This window comes from Urocampus carinirostris, chromosome 9 (assembly GCF_059441175.1).
Source record: "Urocampus carinirostris isolate Australia breed hairy pipefish chromosome 9, RoL_Ucar_1.0, whole genome shotgun sequence".
NCBI classification, from domain to species: Eukaryota; Metazoa; Chordata; class Actinopteri; order Syngnathiformes; family Syngnathidae; genus Urocampus; species Urocampus carinirostris.
Window position 1 is genome coordinate 32176703 of NC_142357.1, and position 27762 is coordinate 32204464.

General features: G+C 39.2%; 1 protein-coding gene across 1 annotated transcript; it reads left to right on the forward strand.

The window, feature by feature from the left end:
• On the forward strand, positions 1–27762 carry mcm7 (minichromosome maintenance complex component 7). The gene is made up of 15 exons (XM_088343529.1): positions 1–221; positions 5215–5294; positions 8288–8452; positions 8515–8639; positions 10748–10928; positions 13952–14089; positions 14157–14306; positions 16169–16283; positions 16364–16495; positions 17784–17867; positions 17931–18142; positions 18261–18526; positions 20284–20452; positions 25240–25349; positions 27403–27762. The coding sequence occupies exons 1-15, from the start codon at positions 191–193 to the stop codon at positions 27614–27616; spliced, it is 2172 nt and encodes a 723-aa protein (XP_088199655.1). The 5' UTR covers positions 1–190; the 3' UTR covers positions 27617–27762.

Sequence of the window (27762 nt, forward strand, 5' to 3'; positions counted from 1 at the left end):
TAATTGGTCGAGCGCAACACCCGACTCGCGCCACTTCTGATCGAGAAGACAACCAACGAGTTTTTTGCCAGCAACAACGCGGTCGCTCAGACTGTGATCGAGACTCCAATTTGATTCAAAAACGAAGAAAGAAAATAACAAAACACAAAGAGTTTAGCGCCCAGATTGTGGGAAATAGTTTTCAAACGACATGGCGCGAAAAGATTACGCGGCGGAGAAAGGTAGGACTCGCATATCGGTTGCAACATGGAGAACTTGTTATCGCGACTCCAACTGTTTTAGTCGTGATAACTGGTTCCCTGTGTAGTGAAACTAACAAAATGGACTTACTCCTCCACCCAAAATGAAGTAGTATTGTGCTTGAATCAATATCTAAACTTTTGGTGAGAAACTCACGCACTTAACACAATCAGAACTTAATGAAATAGTAGTGCATAAAGTGTTCTTCCCTGCGTAATTCTAATCGTACGATCGTTAAGTTTACTAACTAGTATCTTCGACTTTGTTAACAGGGTGGGGGGTGCTATTGTGACTGCTCTGTGACCCGGATGAGACCACAGGAACAAAGGGAGCAATCGCGTGAGCACATGTCCAACTTGCTGCAAACACCTGCTGCCAGCTATTCCGTCGTAGAACTCGCTTTTCTGCTCGTTTTATGCTGCAATCTTTTGTTGATCGCCTTCTAAAACAGGGGTATTCTCACCTTTTCAGAATTCGAGCTAGTTTAGAAACTATCAAGTCCGAGTTATTAAGCATTCATGAGAATTGCAAAACATCTGAATAATTTCTGAATGCTTTGAGGATTTTGTTTACAGTATTTGATCCACTAAAACAAATGCAGATTCATCGGAAGTCTGTATCGGAAAATGAATTTTTAATTCATGTAATTAAACACTGAAAGTTATAAATGCAAACCTAAATAAATCAAATTACCATTTCTACTTATTGGAAAATAAGCTAAAACGTGTCATGTAATTCTTATTTTCAAAGACAATGGTGTTTCAATAATAACTTACACCGTGCTGCATTTGACTGATACGAATACTCAATAAATCACCCAACGCAGTTTAGCGTACTACTCCGTGTTCTACCAGTAGATCGCGATCGTCGTAATGGGGACCGCTGTTCTTAATAGGAAAGATGCCCAATGTACATTAGCAAAATGATCTGTAAGACTGCCACTCTGAATATGCACATTTATTATAGGTCATCAACAGGGCTGGTTAGAATTACTTTACCTGGATTACTTTCAATTACTTTTGGATTACTCCAATACCAAGGCTTGGGGAGTAACGGAACACATGGAACGGCAAAAATGATGTTGGCAAGCTGTTTGGATTTATTTTCATTTTGTTTCTGTCGGATTTGATGCTAGTTTTGCCAGAGATCAAAGCCAGGAGAGAAAGCTTACCTCGTGTTGTGAGTCATCATTCTATTCATATTTAGTTTCTTTTGTCTTTTATTAGCATATTTGGTATTTGAGTAATCCAAAATTAATTGAAAGTAATCCGGTTAAAGTAACCCTACCCAACCCTGGTCATCAATGGTACAGTGTAATTGTCGCAAAACAAATATATTTCTGATTTATAAATATCTAAAACATATTTTGTGTTGATAAATTAACACGCACAATTTGTGAATCGCAAATATATTTTTCGCTCTTCAAAATTATTTGTTTACGAACCCTAAATTTTGGCATGGTCATTCGTTCGTTTTTACGTAACTTGCACAAAGTTACGTTAGCAAAGTAATCCTGATAAAAGCCATCTAATTTAAAGAAAACTAATTAAATGTGTGCGATCATGTGTATAGTGCAGTATTTGACTCCAAGTATTTAGTTTAACCCTCTTGTTATCTCTGGATAAAGATGACCTTGCCACTGTGCTCATAAAAACCTTAATGACATGTTATTTAGCTTTAAATGGTATTACTTTTTCTAGATTGGTCGTTAAAATGAATCAAGTCACGTTTATTTGTATAGCGCTTAATCACAAGGGGTTCTCAAAGGGCTGCACAGACTTATTATGACAGCATCCCCTGATCTAAAACCTACATGAGGGCAAGGAAAAACTCAAAAACCTCGGAATGAAGAGACCTTGAAGGGAAACCGAAATGAGGACAATACGAGTTAAATTTGAGTCATTCGCTTTAGTCCATTGTTGCAGAATTCCTCTACAAAACATCCGTTCTGTTTCAATTGAAATTAAACTTGAATCCCCTTTTGCTAAAAGCTAATGACGTGTTTAATCATATATTTGCAAACTATTTTGTCAGTCTTGTGAGCGCTTCTTGGCTTGCTCACCCAGTTGCGTTAGTGCCATTTGATACAGTTCAGTCTGAATTTGTTTTCTGAACTTGATTTTTGCTAGTCCACGGGGGAAAAACAACCTTGTACCGGTTCTTGAAATCCTGAAAGGTTGAATTTTAATGTGTTTTTCAAGGACTGAAAATTGCTTGAATTTTGGGTGGAGTGCTAGTAAATGCTTGATATTGTTACCATGTTCCTCAAAACTGCTTAAATATGATGCCGGCAGTGCTCTCTGGTGGCTTCGCTTTGTCAATGCGTTTCTTTTTCCCCTGTGATCAACGGCGGTTGGCATTAATCTGTACAGCATTGTAAATGGTCATGCCAGAAAGCACAGGTGGGTGCTTCACCTAAACCGGGTATGATGAAATATCTATTAGTGTAGGGATTATGTATAAATTATGGGCCAAGCCCCCCAAAAAATCAGGGTTTCTCGGTGCTAAATAGAAATGCAAAGAACTTCCTGCAACTGAAAATGTTAGCTATATATTACTGTCATTTTACCCAGCACCTGTATGGAGATTCTTCCCAAAAATAACTAAATATGTATTGTTCAGCTCCAGAAATATATATTGGCGATTTACTAAAAAATCGTTTGTTAATAGGGCTGGGACAAATATATAATTTTGGTTTTATTTTTTGGTGTTTTTGTTCTTTGATCGTAGTTCCGCCCAGGATTCTACTTTAGTGGCTTTATACCTGATGCATAAAAAGCAGGAAAGCAAACGGAAGTAGAAAATGGAGGATTGAAGGTCGGCACCCTAAAGGTTTAAATTCAAAGTATGGCTACATTTTGGTTTTTATGTGCCTTGTTTGAACATCATTCATGCTTTCCGGTCCCAGCAGTGAATTGTTTGTTGCTTTTTTTTAGGACAGAATTTAAATCGTAATCGTCAATTATCTAATCACAACTATGGAGAATCGGGATATAAATCAAAACTGCTCCTTAGCAGTGTTCCCTCTAAGCTGCGCAATTGCGCACTGCTCGCACATTCTCGGCACACACGAAAATCTAGCCAGCGCACAAAAATGAGGGCTCAAAATTACTAATTAAGAAGCGACTTAAGTCAGAGTTACAGTGCATGAAGGTAAAAATACACAGGGTCCCCCGACGTTGTCTCCTAAATGCGGTATTTTGAAGTCGAGTCGAAGTAGAACGGAGTTGAGTAAAGTTAGTAGAATTTGTCAAACTGGCTTCTTCGGCTCGGCTCACTAAAAGGAACCCGCTCTTCTGGTTGTTTTTGCTTCTTTAATCCCAACATGACCAAATATTATGTAAAATTATGCACAAAATGGCTTAAAGTAAGGGGGAATAGAACAAAAAAGAAATAAATACCTAAATGAAAAAGTAGTGAAAAGCTGAGAAAAAGATACAAAAGGAAGAGAAAAAAAGAAGGAACATTTTAGAAAAAAAGCCAGAAAAAAATGTAGGAAAAAAGTACATAAAATAGAGAACAAAAAAAAAACAACTCGGAAAAAATAAACAGTGAGTTTTTTTTAAAGGTATTTAAAAAAAAAAGTGGGAAAAAACATGGAAAAAAGAAGAAAAAGTTTGTGTTGCATTCAAATAATTTCCAATTATATCAAGTGAATCTTATTGCCAGCATTGTAGTTCCACTAAAAATGTGATTAAGTACAGTTCTGTATCTTACAAACGACTGAATAAGCCCCCAAAAATGTTAATATTGTGCGACAAAATGTATCAGGGAATAAAAAGAAATTGATATCTTGTGAAAGAATTGTAAGAACAAACGATGTTTGTAGGCCGTACCTTTGCAATAGTACATGAGTCCATTCGTTCAAAAGAGAAAAATAATTTTGCATTGCCGGAAACTCTGCAAAATGTAACTTGATGTCAAGTTTTGGACATGTTTGATGATTATTTATCTTGCCACACTTGGGATTATGGTGGCTCACTTTTGTTTCAAGCGTTGCTCACCGAATTTGTGTGAACGCTCAGACCCGTGGAAAATTACAGGGAACATTGCTCCCTAGTATCCTAATACAATCTAATCTTGACTAAAGCAGATCGTCCCAACCCTAGTTGATAAATTTACAAGCAAGATTGAAAACCCCACGCATTTGTGGCTCTGCAGATTATCGCAACGAATTTCGTTTAAAAATTGGCTTTGAAAGACCTTAAAAGGTGCTTCAACCTGCGAAACCTTTCTAAAACTGACCCCCGGGCCCTCATCAGAGAAGCCAAAAGTTATGTGGCCCTCACAGGAAAAACTTTGGAGACACATGTTCTCGATAAGCACTATTTCTCTCAGCGGAGTATCCGCGGAGAGATACAAACAGTGCCAAGGCACCAAAGCCATGTGCTGCTTTGTTTACAAAAACATCACCCATCTCCGAAACGCCAAATCCACGCAGCGAGATCCCGAAAACCTCCACAAAGTGAGCGGCCCACTTCCACTCGCGCCCCCCGCGCGTGATTGTGACGCGAAACCGAAGGTTTGTCCGTTCTTCAGTCGCTTTAACGAAGTATTTGTTTTTTTTTTTTCAACCCCCTCCCCAAAAAACATGGACTCCGAAGTGAGCGCGCGCGTGTTGTTTTGTCATCCACATCCGGAAGATAATTTTCTGATTCGATTTCGTTGTTAGATCCACCCCGAAAAGCGAGAAAAGAAACTCTAATAGCTTTCTGTCGTGTTTTTCGGGCAATCGCGTGAGTTTAAAGCGATAGTGACTCATCGGGAATACGGGATGCCGTGTTACTCAACAAAGAGGGAGGGGGTTGTTGGGGTGGAAGCGATCGGTGGTGTCGTCGCAAATAAGAAATTAGCTTCCAGTTTGGAAGCTCGCTGCAGCTTCTCCTTTAACGTGTTAATCCTCTGCAAAGAAAATAAAATGTTTCTTGAAGTGCGACTTGAATGTGATACTGAGAACAAAGTGTTCCCTTCCAGAGAAATGCAAGAGATTCCTGCAGGAGTTTTACTCCGAGGACGACAATGGGAAGAAGGTGTTCAAATACGGAGTTCAACTTGTAAGTATATCGTGTAACGCAATATATCGCTTTTGGGTGAAATGTTTAAATATATAGAGCTTTTGTTTTACAACCTTTTTTTATATAAAATGGTGGAGGTGTGCAGGGTTCAACTGTTGAGCTTTCTTTAGCTTGAATATTCCAAAACCGTGTTTGATTGGACTTGAAGCTATAAAGGATTGTTTTAATTGTGGATATTGTCAGGTTTTATGTATTGATGCTGATACTAGACGATTTTCCCCCAAAGTATCAATACTCACAATGATAGCCGATACTATCAGCTGCATGCTTGTTTTTATTCAAAAACCAGGAAGTTTAAATGCATGCGATCCCAAACGGCCTTTATAGGATTTGGGAATTCAAGATTTTGGGTACCCATTTTGGAGATAATTTCAGTATTGGGTTAGCTAAAAATATTTTAAAACTATGCATTAAGGCAGGCATGTTCAAAGTTCGGCCTGGGGGCCAATTCATGGCCCCTGGTCAAATTTCTACTGGCCAGCAGCCTCTGTCTTAAATGAATTTGTACCCCCAAAAAGATGATTGCAGCAGCCTATTGGACACCTTGCCCTTGGATATCTGTGGGGATTTTAGCCATCCCCATTTCCCACATGGGATGTATAACTAATTAAAAAAAGAGAAGTGGACTGTGAAGGGCCGTGCTTCCGGGTCAAGTGGAAATGCAAGTAATTTTTCACTGAAAACGGCTTACCATATTTGGCCCGCTTTTCTAAAATGTTTAAACACCGCTTCATTAAGGAAAATGAAACTTTAAAATATGTTGGGGATGGGCCCTTCAGGCTATACTTGCCCAAGACACACCATAGGAATTGGTGCCCTTAAGACTGTAAAGATGATAGCAGCAGCCTTTTGGACACCTTGCCCTTGGACTTCTGTGGGAATTTGAGCCGTCCCCATTTCCCACATGGGATTTATAACTAATTAAAAAAGAGAAGTTGACTGTGAGGGCCACTGCTTCCGGGTCAAGTGGAAATACAAGTAATTCTTCACTGAAATCTGAAAACTGCTTACCAAATTTGTCCCGCTTTCTAAAAAGTTGAAACACCCCCGCATTAAGGTAAATAACACATTAAAATATGATGGGGATGGGCGGCGCCAGGCTGTACTTGCCCAAGACACACCATAGGAATTGGTGTCCCTAAGACTGAAAATACTGTATGATAATCAAAAATAAAAACTTAATGTTGTCAGGAAGGAAATGTAAGTAGAATTTGTATGAGTACTCAAGATTTGTGTCGCAATCCAACGGAAAACCTAATTGAACTCATGATGTTTGGGAATAATTAAGGAATCGTTAAAAGACATATTTTATTAACAATTCAAAATTCCTTCATCTAAAAATATGATAAATGACAAACAAATATATTTCTCTAAAAATGTTTTTATATAGATATTTATTCAATTGGAACATCTTTGTGGTGCTAGTAGGACCACTTGAGATTTAGACTAAACATGTGTAATAATTTTTTTTTAAACGGGAGGTGGGTAGAATTAACGCTTAAACATTTCAAAATAAGATTTTGGTTAAATGTATATATATGTGTGTATATAATATTCGTTGATGGCATAAGACCAAAACCTGCTTAGTTTTAATTAAAATGCATACATTATTTAAGAAAAGAACCCCCCCAAAATGGCTATTTGTAAAATACCAACACATACACCTTAGTTTGGGCAATTATCAAAGGTTTTTTTTTTTTTTGTGCTATCCTTAAAATGCGTTAATATTCAACACAAATTCCTTGGTAGAATATAGGAGTGGGGTCTCAAAGTATGTGCCTTTGGGCAACAGGTAGCCCCAGTGGTTCTGTAAATAAACCATGAGTCATTGTGATTTTCTAGGATATACGATTTCTAACAGGAATGGTGTTGAGCGGTCGACTAAGCCTATTTTAATCAAATAATTACAACCTGCTGGTATTCTAGTACAGATGCTGCCCTACTTATGAACGAGATAGGTTGCGGACAATAGTTCGTAAGTTGAATTGGTTGGCAAGTTGCTTCAGTGCTATATTTTGTATGTTTATGGTTTATATAAGTATGTTTAAGGCTTGTATAAGTAGCCTCTATTTTGTACAAAAAACATAATTTCATAAAATAATATGCTCTATAAAAATAAATAAAGTCAAGTTTAACTTACTTTTGGAAGATGAGCATCAATAGTTGGGCGACTTGCTCCTCCGTGGTAGAAAATGGCCGAAAAAAAGCGATCCAACCGTTTTCTCAACCGCATCACGCTTTTTTATTCCACTTTTATTTCAAAAGAAACGGCTCGTCTCTTTACACTTTATACCAACCATATTGAATGGACGGACGAGATATTAAACAATAAAAATGTCACTCTTAGTGCGCTGGAGAAACAGTATAGAATGTTTACGCACGAACTAGGAAGAGGAAGCCGGATTTCTTCTTCAGGATGCTGGGTGACCTCTCGCAGTGCCACATGCCGGTAGTGGCAGAAAGAAGCACTACAGTACTGTCCTGTACTCGGGAAAAAGGTGCACACAATACAAAATCTAACTTACAGCAATGTCCAGATATTTTTCGACATCCCGAAAATATCTTCGTATCTACCGCTTTACGTAATTCGAATGGTCGTAAGTACGGGAGCGTCTGTATAGTAACATTATATATTAGTCTAGAAATAAGTTACTAATTGGTCACAAAAAAGTAGGTCCCGGCTTTAAAAACGTTGGCGATCCCTGATATACGGTATTGTTGTACCTAAACAAATGAGCTACTAAGTATTTCTGAATAATTTTTATATTCCAATCGAAATGGTTAAATTTACTTGAATTATCTGAATCTCTTGGGGCAAAATAAAAACGTGGATTGCCCATGTTTCAAACACTCATATTTCTCTTCCCCTTTTATAAAAGCTTATCCATGAATTAAAAACAAGCTCCTAGCCTGTCCTGATCTCCGAAAAACAAAATATTTCCCAGCGTCATTTCCAGTTGTTTTGCACGCAGGTGGCGCTGGCGCACAGAGAACAAGTCTCCCTGTACGTGGACTTGGACGACGTGGCCGAGGAAGACCCCGAGTTGGTGGAGAGCGTCTGCGAAAACGCCAAACGCTACACGGGCCTTTTCGCCGACGCCGTGCACGAGCTACTACCTGAGTACAAAGAGCGAGACGTAAGCGGAACCGAGACCGCTTTCCCGCCGTCTTAAGGTGTTAAATGGTTCGTCTCGTCCAGATTGTGGTCAAGGATGCTTTGGATGTGTACATCGAGCACCGGCTGATGATGGAGCAGAGGTCGCGGGACCCCAATGACACCCGTGATGCTCGGAACCAATACCCGGCAGAACTCATGAGGAGATTGTAGGTTTCTGTTATAGCAAAAACTTGTTTCTAAATGCTTTTCATTGATGGGCCAAGTACCCCCAAAAAAGGTGCATTACTGAGAATTTTATGGGTGGGAGATAGATAGCTAAAGGTATGGTGTGTGGTGTTTCAAGCCTCCGAGTAGTAAGCAAAACAAAACGTAATTGGTTAAAAAAAACTGACCTTACCTCTTATATGCTATTGACCACTCAAGATTTAGGATTTAGTTTACCAGGTGGTGAATTATATCTGGACAGAACTACATACTATTTTTTACATTGAATATTTTCAGACACATTCATGATATTTGTTCAAAATGGATATTCAACGTTTAGTGTGGGTTCGAGGGTTGGATTTGTAAGAGAAATATTTAGAAAATCAAACAAAATCAAGATATGCAGGCTGTCGATCTGTATTCCTAATTCTCTAAGCAATTATTTTCATTGAAGCCAGATTAGCTTTCATAATTTTCTGTCTATTCAATGTGAAAGGGACATTGTGTATTATATATTGCCTCCTAGTGCTATTAAAACATAATCGATTTAGATAATAGCTCATGTCTTTTTGCTTATTATTTAAAATACTTTTTTTAAATTAACATTTATTTTACATAACATAAGCCTCACCTAGGGCAGCACGGCGGCGCAGTGGTTAGCGCGTGTGCGGCACAGTTCTAAGGTCTTGGGAACCTCCTGTGTGGGTTCAAATCCAGCTACCGGACTTCCTGTGCGGAGTTTGTATGTTCTCCCCGTGCTTGCGTGGGTTTCCTCCGGGCACTCCGGTTTCCTCCCACATTCCAAAGACATGCATTTCAGGTGAATTGGCCGGTCCAAATTGTCCCTAGGTGTGAATGAGCGAGCGAGTTGTCTGTCCCCGTGTGCCCTGCGATTGGCTGGCAACCAGTTCAGGGTGTCCCCTGCCCACTGCCCGATGATTGCTGGGATGGGCTCCAGCACCCCCGCGACCCTACTGAGGAAAAGCGGTGCATTTAATGAGATGAGATGAGAAGCCTCACCTAAAGAGAGCAGGCAGAATTGTCCACCATCTTGCTGCCACAAGTATCTGTGATACTGAAAGTGTGGGCAAAAAAAAATAGTTTTAAAATCATGCCTTTGGTCATTGGACTGTGTTGTTCATAATCTTGTTTTTAGCACTCGTTTTTTGTGCATTACACCATACAATGACATCTAGTGGTATTGGAATATTTTAAAACATTCTTGTTACATTCCAGATTTTCTTAAAGAAACCATTCCCGAACATAGGCTTTGTGATTTACAATTAAAACAAGATTAAAAAAGGAAATTTTATTGAATTTCTCATTTTTCTGTGAGGGAAAAAAATATCAATTTCACCAGTTTTGAGTCATTTGAATTGAACTCTTCAACCCCTCAATTTAATGATACTTTTCAAATTGTTGGATTTTGAAATGACACTCTTTTTGTTTTCCTTTTGGTAAAATAAAACATTTTCCCCCAGTTTACAAGGGTGAAAAGAGGGTAAACATTTCATTCATTTTTCAGTTTAGGTAACATTGCACGTCTTGAATTTAAAAAATGAATATATTAAAGGGACGATGTGTATTCAGCGCCTCCTTGTGGAAGGCAAAACTTAATTCATTTAAAACAATTTTGATTTGAAAAATGGGTTAAAAAATACTCATATATATATATATATATATATATATATATATATATCATCTTACATTTTTCTAAAACGGTGGTCACTTAAATTGTCTGACATCTTGCTGATACCAGTACCCCTAAAACGTTGAACTGAGCAATAAAGTAAGATGGAAGTTGTGGTTTGGTCACTTTTGAGTAGTTTTTTTTTTTTTCTTCTCGTTTTGTACTACACAATTCGGTGACTTATAGTGGTCAAATAATACACACTGTCTCTTAAATGCCACCAACACATTTTCCCAGGAGGGAAAAGTTTTACCAAATGCGTTTCCCACAAAATGTCACATATTATCCGGAGCAACGTATAATCTGAAATACTTTCGTAAGTTCTTTTTCAGCAGCAATAGGTCTTATTCAATTTTGAAGTGATTTAAAATCTGTTACCAAAAATTGATGTATTAAGTGTCCTGTTTTCGTCTCCCGCAGTGAGTTGTACTTCAAGCCCCCCAGTATCGCCAAGCCCAAAGTGGTCCGCGACGTTCGTGCCGACTGTATCGGAAACCTGGTAACTGTCCGGGGAATCGTGACTCGAGCCACGGAGGTGAAGCCCATGATGGCGGTCGCCACCTACACTTGCGACCAATGCGGCGCCGAGACGTATCAACCGGTGGGTTTCAAGGAATTAAAATGCTTGAATTTGTGTGCATGTAAATGCTTGGAATTGTTGCGTGTTTTAAGTCTGCTCTAAAATGACAGACACTGCTCTGTGACTGTTTTGCCGTTGCGATTCTTTTTCCCTTCGTGTTTAACGGCAGCTGGCATTAGTTTGTATGCAAGCATTAAATATCAGCTTTAAGAGAAAATCGCTGTTTCAGAGTCAAGGGGGGACCTACGTGAATTTTATAGATCCAAGGAGAATGTTTTGAAATGGGTAGGGCTGTATTGTGGGATTTCCAGGAGTGAACCGGGTGGTTGAGTGGGTAAGTTTAAATTAACATTGGTGTGGAGAGAGGTACTGGATTAGATTTTATCGTGGTTATCGAATTTTTTTCATTTTCTAGAGTACTAAAAACAAATGTTAAATAATGGGAAAAAACAGTCTTATGAAAGATATCAACAAACGCAAAAAAAGCACAGCAAAGGGAAACAACTCTATCTGATGATGAATTGGACTTCGGGGGATACCAAATACCGTATTCTCATGCCCCTAGGGCGCACCGTGTGAAAGGGCGCGGTCTCTGTAGTTGGTTATATTTCAGAATTTAACACTATTGAAGGCGCACCCACCCGATAGGGCGAGGGTGCCCTCTGCTTGAAAATGTTTCCCCTCGCGCATACAAGCTGTAAATGCACCATGCTTTCCTGTTCTTTTTCATTCACCTTAAAATTGAATGAATGAAAACTTTATTTTGAACGGATATGAATAAGTATAATAACAATAGTCACATATTTTATACACTAATCGTAGTACCCATCTATTACCGTTATAATGCTACTAGTCACTAAATATCATTGTGACACCGATGATTATCTATCTACCTTGGTCATATCCCTCAAGAGGGGTGACCGACAGCAAGACAAACACATACAATAACAAAGAAAATAAAAGGGAAAAAAAATTGCTAAAAAAACACGTACAAAAAAATTTGGGACCATGGCCAACCGAATTGCCCAAACACCCAAACAAGTTAGCCACCTCACAGGGATGTGATTTTTCCACTAATTCGCGGAATTCCGCTTTTTTTATCTCCAAAAATAAAATTTTAAAATTTCCGGTGTTTTAATTGGTAAAAAAAACGATTTCGTCTCGACAGCATGCCATTTGAGTGTTTCCGTAACTGAAATGAAACGTACTTGCGATTGGTTGAAGTCTCGTGTTGACCAATAAACGCGCTTGTTATAGGAGTGTGCCATTGTTCATTTCTCACACGTTTTTGCCGGGTGTTTAAAGAAAGATGTCCGTGATCGAACGCAAAGATGCTCCGCGAGCTAAAGAAATTGATAAGATTGTAAAAAACAAGTTTCGATGGGACTGGTTGGAGAAGGAATTATCTACGAATGTTGGAAAGAAGACTGTGACGAATTTGTTCAATGACTTTATTCGGAAGATCGATCGTGCCGGGAAAGCACTTTGCATTTGGTGTCATGATACCATCGACTATGGTGGGAGAGGTTTCAAAGCTCTTGAAAGTCACGCAAAGAGCAAAAAACACGTGAAAGAACTCCAGTCAAGAACGACAAATTATTCCATCGCTGGAAGTTTCGGTGCCCAAACGAAAACTCCAAAACTTTACGGCCTCCATCCCTTATTGACATCACAATCGGAAGCGGTAATAAAGAGACGTGATCCACCCCAACAACCTGTACCAGTTGCTGATAGAGTCGTGAATTTTGAGGTAGGTGGTAAACTTTTCAAATTTATTTGACAGTTTTCCCATTTTTTTCGAAAATATTATAACGTAATAAAAATGGCCATAAATATTTAACAATTACAATAATAGATTTTCATGTGTACATTACACCAACACTTTACTGTAGGGCCTATACTTATTGTACTTTTTACTGCCCTGGTCCTACCTGGTCCCCCAGCTAGCAATCCCCCCCCCCCCCCCCCCCCCCCCCGCTAATTTTCAGATAATTTCACTTTGGTCAAATCACATCCCTGACCTCAGCACCTAAGTTGGTCACGCTTTCGTCCCTCCAGATGAAACGCGACACCAGAAAGCGGCCATGTCCCTCGGTCAGGGTGACACAACACACTTTTTTGTTCAACAGCAGGGCCCGACACCTTTCAGTGGTTTACCCCTGCCGCATCATACGGGTGCCCAGCCCATCCTTAAGAACGCGTCCACAATCCCACTATCCTTTCACAACACCTCTCCACTCCTTTCTATCACCAACAAGAGCTCTAGCTTCCATTGTATTTAGACCTCTTTCCTAAAGTGCACTCATAACACCATCCATCCACGTCAATCGCGGCCTTCCTCTTGGTCTCTTTCCGTTGACTTCTGCTCTGTAGATCCTCTTTAACATTCGCTCCTCATCCATCCTCTCCATGTGTCCAAACCAACCGAGTACTCTCTTATCAACACGCTTGCTCAGTTCCACGACTACTCCAGTTCTGTCTCTCACAATTTCATTTCTCAAACTATCCAATCTTGTCACTCCTAACCTACTCCTCAAACACTTAATCTCAAACATTCAACCAATGATAATAACAACAACACTAATAACAGTTATGATATAATATCAGTAACAATAACAAGGTTAACTATAGTTCTAAACGCAGTATTTCCCATCTCTAGTATCACTCATACCCCATTTTCTTCATCTCTGTATTCTGCCAGTAAGGTTTTTCTGTATTCAAATTGGAACACGTGAATAGTTGGACATTGTTTGATCTCGTCTTGTAAATTGTTCCTAGGTTTGACTCCACACACACACACACACTTTTCCTGGTGGTTCTCACCTTTCGGATTTTGAATTTACTACAAAATCAGATACAAAGACATTTTAGCAACAGTTGCAGTGTTCATTTCATGCAGGGGGGTGTTATTGGGTCATTCATACGCACAATGCAGACAAGCATACAAGTGTGCGTGTTTAAAAACACAGGCGGTAGCAAAACTGAGTTTAAGGATTGATTTGAGTTCCATGTGGTCTTTGCTCATCCATCTTCTCGCCCTCTAGATCCAGTCGTCGTCTTTCATGCCGCTCGTCATGTGTCCCAGCCAAGAGTGCGTCACCAACAAGTCCGGGGGTCGTCTCTATCTTCAAACCAGAGGCTCAAAGTTTGTCAAGTTCCAGGAGCTTCGCATCCAAGAACATGTAAGGAGTTGTATTTTCTGCTGAGTCGGGATAATGGTAACAATTTTGCGCACGAACCTTTCTGCAGAGCGACCAGGTGCCTGTCGGTAACATCCCAAGAAGTATGACCGTGTATGCGCGTGGCGAAAACACTCGGCTCGCCCAACCGGGCGACCACGTGTCCATCACGGGAATATTCCTGCCGCTTCTTCGCACCGGCTTCAGGCAGGCCATGCAGGTACCCCAACACAGTTGATTGGACTCTGGTTGACTCTGGTTTCAATTAAGGACAGACCTAATTAATCAACTCAGGTCATCGTATACCATTAATATCTTAGGACACCATAAGCATAATGACACGGGAATGTTGGGCATTCTACTTTAGCGAGGTTGTTGGGGTTATGGTTTGTTGAAAAGGTGCCACTGGGGGGTGCCAAAGGCACCTCCAGAGGTCCTCATACTCAAAAGCAGATGTTTCTCAATTTTATTGGTATAACGAGTTTAGATTTTTCAAATTAATGATTTTCCCTCAACATGTCCCAATTCTAACAGAATTTAAGTTTCTGATTTTGTGAAAGGACCCAAAATGCACCATTTTGCTTGTCTTATATTATCTCTTAATTTTATTCGTCTATGCGTGAACTATGATAGTTAATCTTGTGACAAAACCGTTTTATTGTAATTTTTGTCCAACCGTCTTAAATAGGGTTTGTTGCTTTATTTTGGTCTTTTAATTCACTAAATTCTTTAAATTTGGCGTTTGAGGTGTCCTTAAAAAGTTAAACATATAATATTTTCTTTTAAGTATGTCCTAAAAATGCCAGACTGAGTTCAAAGACGCTTTATATTTATTTCCCTCCCATATATCTGCTTTTATCAGTGTCTCAGAACTCGTCTCAATCCATTAGAAAGCTGGGACGGGGGGTTATTTTATGCCCGTGCTTGCGGTTTTCTGTTAGTTTGGGATGAAAATGGTGAATGTAGGAGAGGGACCATTTCAAATACTGTCCAAACGCTAACCCGAGAAAGTTTATTCTAGCTCATATAAAAAAATGCATCTACAGTGGAACCTCGGTTCTCGACCATAATCCGTTCCAGAACCCTGTTCGAAAACCGATTTGTTCGATCACCGAAATCATTTTTCCCATTAAAAAATAATGAATATCGTTTTTATCCGTTTCAACACCCTGAATGTTTACCTTGAACGTTTAACGTAAACTTAAAGCTAACCCAGGCTAATCGTACGTTCGCGTTATCGTAATCTTCCGTACGAAAGATTACGCTAACATGAACGTGCAAAAATTTAAAAAAAGGATAAAGAGAAGAATTATAGGATTTCTTACTTTTGTGGTGGTCAGCAGAAGGTGCAGGTGGACGGTGGGGAGAGGGATGGAGGAGGAAGGAAAATTGTTTGGAAGGATGTTCTTTTCTCTTGAAATACCGATCTAATGACACTTGTACATTTCTAGTGCTTTCGCACAAATCATCTCTTCACTAGCATTATCTCCCGCTAACTGTTTTTCATTTATGAAAATCATCAAAAGTTTTTCAACCTCTTCCAAAACTTGCGGCCGTTGCTTGCTTATAGCACTCACTCCCTTAGCCACATCACTAGATTTCACAGCCTCCTTATTCTTTACTATCGTACTGATCGTAGATTTAGCCATGCAGTATTCCCTAGCAAGATCAGACACTCGCACACCTCCTTCATATTTTGCCATTATTTCTTTCTTAAATGCAATAGTTGTACGCACTACTTTTCTTTTTTCACCTGTAGCAACTTTGCTGCTTGCACTGACTTTCTTCGGAGGCATATTAAGGGGCTAAAACACCCGTACGCCGCTCAGCATGGCACCCTAGCGTACGCACTCACGCATTACCGGCGTTCGAACTCTGTTTTTTTTGACCGAACAGCGAAGCAAGAATTTCTCAATTTTTGGTCGGACTCCGATTTGTTCGAACTGAGAGGCGTTCGAAAACAGAGGTTCCATTGTAATTAAATTGACAAATTTAAGTCTGCCCTGGTCACCAACCAATTTCCTATCTCACTTCAAAGAATGTCATCTTGGTTCAAAAACCTTTATTTTTATTACTCCTTAGGGTCTTCTATCAGAGACTTACATGGAAGCTCACTCCATCGTGCTGATGAACAAGACCGAGGACGACGAACTGGGAAACGAAGATCTGAGCGAAGAAGAACTGCGCAGAATCACCGGTACGAGTCGCCCTCCTGCTGTTAGGCTTGGCTTCTTGGGCATCATCGCATGACCGGTCTGTTTGCTTTTTATTTTGCAGAAGAAGGGTTCTACGAGAAACTGGCCGGTTCCATCGCCCCAGAGATTTACGGCCACGAAGATGTGAAGAAGGCTCTGCTCCTGTTGCTGGTCGGAGGTGTGCAACAGGCTCCCAAGGGCATGAAAATCAGAGGTATGGGATCTCCTTCAGTTTCGGTTAGGTTTTTTTGCAATTTTTGGGCAGGACTATTTTGACTGCATGTTTACGGTATTTATTTTAAGGGAATAGTTTTGTTTTTGTTAAGGTGTACTTTGCGTGTATTTTTTAGTGTTGTAAATTGGATTTTCTTGGCTGTTTTTTTTTTTCCACTTAAGATGTTGAGCTTTTTACTGTTTTTTTTTCTTTGTCATTGTCCTCAACGATACAATGAAATTTGTTTTAGATTTTACACTCCATCTGCACTTTACACTCCATCTCCATCTGTTAGCTATGATTGTATTCTATTGTGTATGTGGCGTTTGATCTGGTATGATTTACCTTTTCAGTCACTTGTCGTATGCTCCTCTGATGGACTTGGGAGGAAAATTATATTGTACACTTACTCCTCAGGCAATTTTTATACCCGGTTTAGGTATAATTATACGATTTTCTTGAAGGACATATTATAATTTTATTCAGCAAGATTACACATTTTCTTATTTTACCAGAAAATGTTGTCTTTAAAATGGAAAATCTATCTACCTTGGTCATATCCCTCAAGAGGGGTGACCGACAGCAAGACACACACATACAATAACAAAGAAAAGAAAAGTGAAATAAATAGCAAAGAAAAAAATACAAAAAATTTGGGCCATGGCCTACCCAATTGCCCAAACAAGTTAGGCACCTCGGCACCCAAGTTGGTCATGCTTTTGTCCCTCCAGATGAAATGGGACACCAGAAAGCGGCCATGTCACTCTGGCCAGGGTGACACAACACACTCTTTTGTTCAACAGCTTTCACTGGTTTACCCCTGCCGCATCATACGGGTGCCCTGCCCATCCTTAAGAACGTGTCCACAATCCCACGCTCCTTTCACAACACCTCTCCACTCCTTTCTATCACCAACAAGAGATGAGAAAAGGAGAAAATGGAAAATACTTTTTTAAATTGACAAAATCTGCTGTTGCTTCAGGAATTGCATTTTTAGCTAACTGTTTTTTGCATTCTCCAAGTTGAAGTAAATCAAGAAATCCAAACCAGTTCTCACAATTCAAGCTTCATAGCCACATAAATAAAATTATAAGTTGTCAATTGTCAAAATCCAAAGTTAGACTGTTTTTGGTGGCAAGCATTAGCCACCTATGCGATTTATTCTATGATGAAAAAGGACAAAATCATGTACTGTAAGCAAACCTAACTTTGATCTTTAGTTCCATACCAATGAACCAAATGGTACCAACTTGTGCTTAAAAGCTTCTTCTTGTTTATTTCCACCAAGGGAACATCAACATCTGCCTTATGGGAGATCCTGGAGTTGCTAAATCTCAGCTCTTGTCCTACATCGACCGCTTGGCTCCCCGCAGTAAGTGTACAAAACCTTTATCAAGCGTTTTTATGCCCGTAAGTGATTGTCCCTGCTCCCCAGGTCAGTACACAACAGGTCGAGGCTCGTCTGGGGTGGGTTTGACTGCAGCGGTGATGCGAGACCCCCTGACGGGCGAGATGACCCTGGAAGGAGGTGCCCTGGTGCTGGCAGATCTGGGCGTTTGCTGCATTGATGAGTTTGACAAAATGGCTGACGCCGACCGAACGGCCATCCATGAAGTGATGGAGCAGCAGACCATCTCCATCGCCAAGGTCAGACCTGCCTCTTTTGCTTATTGAAAATAATGACATCACTTGGAGGAAGAATATACCAACTAAAAAGTATGGGGCCTAAAATGGAACCTTGGGGAACACCCTTTTTATGTAACAGGCTGGCATCATGACCTCTCTGAACGCCCGCTGCTCCATCCTGGCCGCCGCCAACCCGGCGTATGGTCGCTACAACCCCAAGAAGAGCATCGAGCAGAACATCCAGCTGCCGGCGGCGTTGCTGTCGCGTTTTGATCTTCTGTGGCTCATCCAGGACAAGCCGGATGCTGATGCTGACTTGCGCCTGGCCCAGCATATCACTTACGTGCACCAGCACTGCCGCCAGCCACCCACGCACTTCACCCCTATTGACATGAAGCTCATGAGGTGTGTTCCTTCTTCTCCGTACATGAATCGAACATACTGTAAATTCTAGACTAAAAGCCGATACATACGCTGCCCGACCTACGAACGAGTTAGGTTCCGGACGATCAATCGTAAGTTGAATTTGTTCGTTAGTTGCTTCAGTGCTATATTTTGTATGTTTAAGGTTTATATAAGTATGTTTAAGGCTTGTATTAGTAACCTATATTGTTTTGTACTAAGAAAAAAAATGAATAATATGCTCTAAAAAGATGAATAAAGTGAGGTTAACTTAGCTTTGGGAGATGCGCTTCAAGAGGTCCTCCGTGGTAACAATGCCAAAAAAAGCGTTACGACCATTTTCTCAACCGCATCTAGCTTTCTAATTCAACTTTCGTTTCAAAAGAAACTACTCGCCTCTTTACACTTTATATCAACCATATTGAATGGATGCACGAAATATTAAACAATAAAAACGTCTAAGTTCTTAGCGTGCTGGAGCTACAGTATGTTATGTTTACTCATGAACTAGGAAGTAGAAGCCGGATTTCTTCTTCGGGGTGGATGCTGGGTGAGCTTTTATAGCGGCGGAAAGCACTACACTACAGTACTGTCCTGTCCTGAAATTGGCAAGAGTTCTTTGGAATTAGTAGTTATCTACCAGTTTTGGATGAGGATCCTTAAAGTACCGTGAACATGCTCTATATTCGCTTTTTTTTTTTTTTTTCTTTTGTCGACTTGGTTTTAAATTTCATTTGAAAATGCATTAAGAATTCCTTATAATTTAATTTAACTCTGCAGGAACTCAGATTCTGCTTTTGATCATTTCTGGTTAGCTTAAGCAAATGGCGATCGATTTAATCCTTGTTGAAAAAGACTAAAGAGACTTGATCGTGGCGAAATCGTAATTTTTCTGAACATAATCCAAAATTTAGCTTTCAGAATGTGTTTACATAAAAGGACAAACAGAAATATCATACTAAAAGCAATCAAAAAAGCAGTGTCATAAATAAAACTTACAGGTTGCACTATGCTAGCTACAGCAAGACAGGAGGGTCAAAAATGGAAAACAAACTAGATCCACCAGTGGGTGTTTAAATTCATTGTGGGGGCGAAACAGGTTTGATGGTATTTAATTCAATATATACAACTTATTGTGTTTAAACCTTTTCACCCACAAAGTCTATAATTTAGTCATCCAAATTTAACTGCAAGGTTCCAGCCATCCTTTCTATGCTGCTTATTCTTACTCGGGCCGGCATAGCGGCTGTGTGATGAGCACAGAGCATCACGGTGTGGAGGTCCAGGGTTTAATTGCAGCTACTTTGGGTTCCTTCTGGGCACTCCGGTTTCCTCCCACTTTTCAAAAACATGGATGTCAGGTTGATTGGCCAGTCCAAATTGTCCCTCGGTGTGAATGAGCAAAGAGTTGTCCGGGCTCTGTGTATCCCCTGACAACTGCCCGAAAATGGCTCCAGAGACCCCAGTGAGAGTTGCCAATCTAAAATGCTACTTTCTGTATTACCTGCGTCTGTGACAGGTTGCTGAAGTTCTTTTAATCCTTGAGGAATGATGACAAGTGAATGCAATGAGTCTGTGTTGCAATCTGGCACTACACAGCATGGTTTTCCTGGCGCTGTCTCAGCTTGTGGCTTAAAATCTGGGTCTGCTTGTAAGAAGACCAAAATAGTTTAGTTCTTAAATTTAAACGTGCGGCTTTAAGTTACTCTATAGTCAGGATTTTTTATTTTTATTTTGATTTTGGTGTTTTTGCCTGCTAGACGTTACATTTCCGTGTGCAAGAAGAAGCAGCCGGCAGTGCCCGAGGAGCTGGCCGACTACATCACAGCCGCCTATGTGGAAATGAGGAAGGAGGCCCGGGTCAGTAAGGACACCACCTTCACCTCAGCCCGAACCCTTCTTTCCATCCTCCGACTTGCCACCGCATTGGTGAGGATTTCATTTTTAATTTTTAATAAATGCAGTGTCCTAAAGTACTGTACTTTCAAAAGTTTTTTCTGAACGTATATTTTTGTTTACATTTCATGGAATGTTATACTTTTGTATGACAAAAAAGGCCAATTGTTCAATTTATTTATTTTAAAGTGTTAAAAGTTTTTAAAATATTTTAAATTGTCTTAATGTATTTTATTTATATATATATACACACACTTATTTTTGTTGGTAATTTAATTGACATATATTTGTATTTATATATTTAGGGATTTTTTTCATTTTATGTTTAAATAATTTTTTGTCACATTCAATTATTTTCCGAATTTATATTTAATTTCATATTCCATTGTTTGTAATTAATGTATATTTTATTTTTAAGTGTTTTTTTTATATTTTAAATTCACTATTTTTGTATTTACAAGTGGTTTTGAGTTTTCTATTGAGATATAGCTATATAAAATGGATAAATGAATTTTGGTACGTTATTTTTTTTTTTAATATTCGTAATTAGATATTTGAAATTTATTACAACTATTTGTTGAGGATTTTTTTTTATCATAACACTCTAACGTATTGTTTGATTACAGGATTTATTTTTGAATAGAATCCAGATTGTTTTTATATTTTAATTTTGAAGGTGGTGGCTGGAACTAGTATTAGCGCGCTGTTGTGGTTCTTTTATTCCAATATGAGAATGGTGAAAGAAGGAAAAGGAGCGTCTCAAATACAGTCTAAAGGCCAACTAAATCCCTGAAAAGATTTTAAAAGGTTTATTTGAGTATGACTAAAAGACGCATGCGATGCATGCTCGCACCATTCAAGCAGCTTGACAGAGGCTGCAATGACGATTTCAGACAGAAGATGGCGTAGGAAGTAGAATATTTTGAAGGTGCATACACAACCTCTCGTAGAGAAAATATTTTCTTCTTAAGGACACCTCAAACCAAAGTATTGTCTTTTCGTTTTTGCGTTTTAAAAAACATGTTTTAATTTTTAAATGTGTATTTTTAAGCACTTAAATGTTTTTATTTTGTTTATACGTTTTTTTTTGTGTTTGTATGTTTTTCACTAAGGCAGGTTTTTCTTTTTTTTTTTTCAAAATGAATTTTAATGCAAAACGCAATGGCCCTGAATTGTTTTAATGTCACGATTGGTTCAGTGTGAGCTAAAGTGCTTACAGTGCAGGTAGTGATAATAAGCCAACCTACTTCACTGTACGCACTTCTTTCCCACGCTGGACAAAAGAAAACTGCGATCCTAATATTATTGCACATAATTTCACATTTTGTTTTGCCTGCAGCTGCAAAAAGTGCTGTTTGTGCAGGTAGCGTCATCTCGTCCTACTGCAAAAGCAGCACTTTCTTCAGCTTCGAGGTCCCGTGCTGCACTTTTTGTCCACCAGGGGGAATACTTTCGGTATTCAGGACTTGAGTTTCCTGTGCACGCTCAGCTTTGCAGGGTGGGCAGTCAGCCCATGTGGCAGCTGTGCAAACCCATGCAAAACTGAGTGCGCTCAGAAGTGGCGTCATCACCAGAATTGTGCTGCGGTTCCAAAGAAATTGTTGGGGTCCAATAAGGCTCTTTCGACATTTTCGGTTGAAGACCATGGGGCTAGCCGGTGTTGAGAGGCGGAGACTTGGGCAATTGCCGGCCTTCTCAGAGGGCATTGCACTTGTCTCGGTCTGACAGTGCCGACACAGCGCAGCTGACGCGGTCAACAAGCCACCGACTTGGATTTTGATTGGATCTCGGCACATTGGTGCATCTTCTTGTAAGCCAAATAATGTATTAATGTAATAAAATATGAGTTTATTATGAGGCAGTTGCTGTAACTGATCTGTGTGTGTGCTGAGATCTTAAAATCATTTCTTGATAAATGCACACATTAAAAATGGCATATGTAAATCCAGTGCCTGAATCTCATGACAAGAAGTTAACGGACACCAGGGCAGAGACTACTGAAAAGTTGCCTGCCCATTGTTGCAAAGTATTAAGTATTGATAATCAGAATATATAACAGAACAACTCTTTGAAATTAGGTTTATTATAAATCTACTTATAACATTCATTGCATGTATATGACATGGTTGTTTTCCATCTGCCATCAGTATGTACTTGTATCTACTCGTCTTCATTCATGCAATGTTTGCGTTGCGTTGTCTGCAACAAGCCACGTGAACTCCTCTTTCCACGATGCTTTTAATGTACGTTTACATTTTGTAGCGTCATAAATTTTGTTGGCTTCTCTTGAATGTTTCTTCTGGGACTGAGGTTTTGGCTTGATTCCTAACCATGTATCCATTTTTATTGTGCTCTCTGTGCGTCTATTTTGGAAAATGATATGCAAATGCGCGGCCTCATAACGCTCGGGAATGTCCGGAAGCACGAAATTATTCAATGCAGGCTTCTGATTGGCTGCCCAGTATTCAAATTGCCTAATGAACAGAAATTCCGAAATTTCCAAACCCAACAAAGATTTCAAAATCGGAATAAAGCAAACGTTTGATTTGGAAAACATTTTTAAAAAACAATTGTTTTTGTTCTTTCTTGAAAAAGTTGTCGGTTAGTTGTACGCCCGACGTAAAAGATGCACGCCCCAGGCGTCCGGGCAGACGTTATTTCAGACACTGGTAAATCCCAGGTTTAGTTGAAAATCTGCTAAAGAGATGAGTCACAACTGATTTTTTTTGTTTGCCACTGGATGAGAAATTGGAAAATTGGCTTTTGAAAGTCCTTAAAGGTGCTTGAATTTGGCCATGGAAAACTGAACAAACCCTGTAAATCCAGGGTGGCCAACCAACCTAGTCCTCGAGAGCAGCATGTTTTGGAGGTTTCTCTTCAACTTGGTGATGCTTGCAATATGGGAGCTTGAATATGATCCAGGTGATTGGGAAGACCTCTTTTGGAGCAGAGAAACTCTAAAAACATGCAGGACATTCGGCTCTTGAGGACCAGGTTTGGCCTCTCCTGTTATAAATGAACAAATCATTTGAAATTATAAGATTTTTCGAGACCTGTTTCCTGAAAAGTATGCTTGCTCAATCATTTCAACTCCTTTTCATGTCCAAATGTATTTCTTGGCCTCTTTTTTTGAGGGTTCCAGTGGATCCTTAGTCTTGTAAGGCATTGAATTCATTCTCAAAATAAGGCCTTTAACTGGCATAAAAATGACTTAATTCAAATTTTCGATCACCAAGGTTTATATTTGATTGATTTGAAAGATTCGTTAACATTTATGAATTGTCTTTTTGATTTAATTAGCTGATTTACTTTTGTGGCAACATGGTGTGACCACAATAACAGAACTATCAAAACGGTGATGTGGTTTCAGTCAGGCTTTTCAGAGCAGACTGCAACTTCGGACCAATGTTTACACGGTACCACGGGAAAGTGTAAATTTAATGAGAAGTGCCTGTCTGACAAACGAGTTTCACTATGGCTAAAAGCTGTGCGAGGCGAAGTGTTTCAAGTACTGTATATTCGCATAGCCCTTAATCTCAAGGAGTCTCAAAGGCCTGCACAGACCCCAGACTTATTACACCATACTCAGATCCAAAACCTATTCTATATTCACTACTGCTTTACTTCCTTACTTGTGCCTATCGTTTATCAATACTGAATTTAAAGAATCTTGCGGCGTTGGTGCTGCAGCAGCCAAACCTTCAGCTCGACGAGGCTGTGAGCATAAAAGCATTCATCTTCCCTCATTGATTTAGGTTGAGAATCCTGTGCAAGAAATATTTGAGTTTGTTTTGTCTTAAATTAGAATTCAAAATGTGTTAAAATATCTTCAATTGAACTTGCCTTAAGCTGTGCCAACCCTGTTTTTAGTTCTATTTTAGTTTTTATTTTAACAGTTTATTTTTTACTAATTTTTTTTTTTCTTGGTTCATTTTGTACATTTCAATTTTGTTTAGAAAATGTTCATTTATTTATTTTTTACTATTTAGAAATGTTAGGCGTGACAAGATTGGATAGATTGAGAAATGAAATTGTGAGAGACAGAACTGGAGTAGTAGTGGAACTGAGCAAGCGTGTGGATGAGAGTACTGGGTTGGTTTGGACACATGGAGAGGATGGATGAGGAGCGAATGTTGAAGAGGGTCTACAGAGCTGAAGTAAATGGAAGGGGACCAAGAGGAAGGCCGTGATGTGTTATGAGTGCACTGCAGGAAAGAGGCCTAAATGTAGTGGAAGCTAGAGCTCTTGTTGGTGATAGGAATGAGTGGAGAGGTGGACGCCTTCTATGATACAGCAGGGGTAAACCAGCGAAAGCTGTTGGGCCCTCCTGTTGAACAGAAGAGTGTGTTGTGTCACCATGACCCTACTGACATGGCCGCTTTCTCGTGTCTCGTTTCATCTGGAGGGACAAAAGCATGACCAACTTGGGTGACGAGGTGCTTAACTTGTTTGGGCATTAGTTAGCCATGGTCAATTATTTATTGATTTATTTATTTTGCTACGTTTTCTTTGTTTTTGTGTATGGGTTTGTCTCTCTGTCGGTGACTCCTCTCGAGGGATATGACCGAAGTAGATGGAATTTAAGAAAAGATAAGAGTAACTTTGTTTAAAGGTACATTGGCTTATATTTGACCACTAGATAGCAGAAACAACTTGGTCCAATTGGCAAGTTATGGTTGAAAATAAAAATGGCCCTTGGGGGACATATGTTTTTTTAAATTCTAATTGCGCGCGGAAGAAATTAACTAATTTAAAAAAAAAGTACATTGTGTTTATAGTTTTTGTTCTTGAACCTGACGTCTTTGCGCAACTTTGCACAGGCTCGTCTCCGTTTGATGGACGCGGTGGTGAAAGAGGACGTGAACGAGGCCATGAGGCTGATGGAAATGTCCAAGGATTCGCTGCAGACCGACAAGTCCGGCACAACCAGGTTTGATACCCGCCCCTAAAAAAACAGGAGTTCTTGCATAGTAGTTAAAGCAGCTGCATGTCTGAGATGCCATTCCGGCCTGCAACTCCTTTCTATATTTTCATATTTTTTGGCACCAATGATTACTTTTTGTGTTTATTCAGTTCGTTTCAATGCATTGTTTTTGTACTTTTTCATAGTTTTTACTATTCAGTCCTTCATACTTTTTACTACTTTTCAAATGTTAAATGCTCTGTATTTATATATCCCTTTTTGGAGTCAATGAAGACCTCCCAAAGCGCTTTACAATGTGCTTCACACTTACCTATTCACACAGATACTGGCGCCAGCCATGCTAGGCTTATAAGGGGCATTAGTGTTCAGTGTCTTGTCCAAGGAAACTTGGACATTAAACTTCGAGGAGCCGGGAATCAAACCTGTGACCTCTCAGTCAAGCGCTCTACCTCCTGAGCTACTGCCGCGCAGTATTTCAGCGTTCTTAAACTGGTTTTCACTACTCTTTATTTGACAGGGTTTGTAGAGTTGCTTGAAATCCTTGAATGCTTTTAATTTTAATGTCGTGTTTTCAAGGTTTAAAAAGTGCTTGAATTTTGGGTGCGGTGCTTGGAATTGTTGCTGTTTCCCCAGTGTGACTTGGTAAATAACAATAAATGGAACAAGTCAGCTTGAAAATAGATTTTTTTTTTTAACTGGGTGAAAAATGGTAGTTAACACGTAAGGTAGTAGTGTTGACAGGTATGAATGGTGAGTGTATGTGGGATCAATAATTATTATCATAACCAATATATGATTGTATATTTTTTATTTCATTTGAATTGTATTGTAGCAATTAGAAAATTGGCCTTGAAAGTGCTTGAATTTGGCCATAAATGGTGTACTAACCTAAATTTTAGTACTATTCAGTATTTTTTTGTACAATAAAATTAGTGCTTTTTAAACTTTTTTTTGGTTAGTTTCGGGTTTATTTTACTACTTTTTAGTATGTTTGCCTAATTAACACTTTTGACTGCTTTTCATACCTTTTACCACTCTTCAGTACCTTTTTAATACTTAAGTGATTTACGGTACTTTTTGGATTTCTTACTTTTCAGTACTCGATACATTCTAATGCTATTAATACTTTTTCAGGGGTTTCACAGTTTGTATTACTTTTCAGTATTTTGAAGTTTTCTATACTCGGTACATTTTTTCATTTTTTTACATTTTAGGTTTTTGTTTTAACGACTTCGGTACTTTTTCATACTTCCCTATATGTTTTAATACTTTTCAACTTTTTCATATTTTTTAGTTTTTTCATACTACTCAGTACTTTGCAATGCATTTGAGTACTTTAAGAACCTTTTATACTTTTTCAATTTCTTTTATTATTTTATTACAGTCTTAAGATTTTTTTTTTTTTCCATTCTTTATGGCCATTTTTATATTTTTTTCATACTATTGAATACATTGTTCACTTTCAGTCTTACTGTTAAATGCTTTTTACTTTTCACAATGTTCACATAACAATTTTTGTACATACTTTTGAATTTTTTTTTTTGCCGGTTACATTTTAGTATTTTGTTCTTTTTTAGTTCTTTTTGATACTTTCTACTAGTTTTTGTACTCCTTTCTACTTTTAAGTACTCTTTCATACTTTACAGCACTTGAGTATGTTTTCGTACTTTTTAGGATGTTTCTCACTTTTTTACGCAGTACCTTTTACTACTTTTTGATTCTTTACAGCATTTTTTGTGTGCATACTTTTCACTACATTATTTGTTCTACATTTGTTTTTGTTTTTTTGTCCTTTTTTATACTTTACACTAGTTTTAGTACATCTATAGTTTTTAGAACATTCTCATACTTTTCTGTTCCTTTTAGTGTTTTTTTGTAAGGTTTTCTTCACTCTTTTTCCATATTTTTCGTTTTTTTGTACCATGTGGCCCCTGAGTTTGACACTCCAGTCCCAGAGGAAGCAGTAAACTCATTTAACGGGCGTAGCAGCATGTTCTCCTTTTCAATTAAACGTCCTCAAAGGAGTGGGGATCCTAAACCCCGTTTTGTTCTCCCGCAGGACTCAACGCCCAGCCGACGTGATCTTCTCCCTGGTGAGGGAACTCGCGGCGGAGAGCGCCAAAAGCGGCGGCGTGGTTCGAATGTCCGAGGCGGAGCAACGCTGCGTTTCACGAGGCTTCACCCCGGCCATGTTCCAGGAGGCCCTGGAAGAATACGAGGAGCTCAACGTTTGGCAGATCAACCAAGCCCGCACCCGCATCACCTTCGTCTGAGCCGTTCAGGCCTCGTTTTATGAAAATGCCGCTTGTAAATATGTTTGGACTTCAAAAATTATTGTGCTTTATGTGGATTTACACAGAAAGACTCAATTTTTGAGATACTGTTGTAACATAGCTTTAATAAATCTATCATTCGCTCA

Bases quoted from the DNA above. Each gene is read 5' to 3' on its own strand.
- mcm7 (XM_088343529.1), top strand. From the start codon at position 191: ATGGCGCGAAAAGATTACGCGGCGGAGAAAG. The intron at 16,496-17,783 runs GTATGGGATCTC...ATTTCCACCAAG, and splicing joins CAAGGGCATGAAAATCAGAG to GGAACATCAACATCTGCCTT. The intron at 25,350-27,402 runs GTTTGATACCCG...GTTCTCCCGCAG, and splicing joins GACAAGTCCGGCACAACCAG to GACTCAACGCCCAGCCGACG.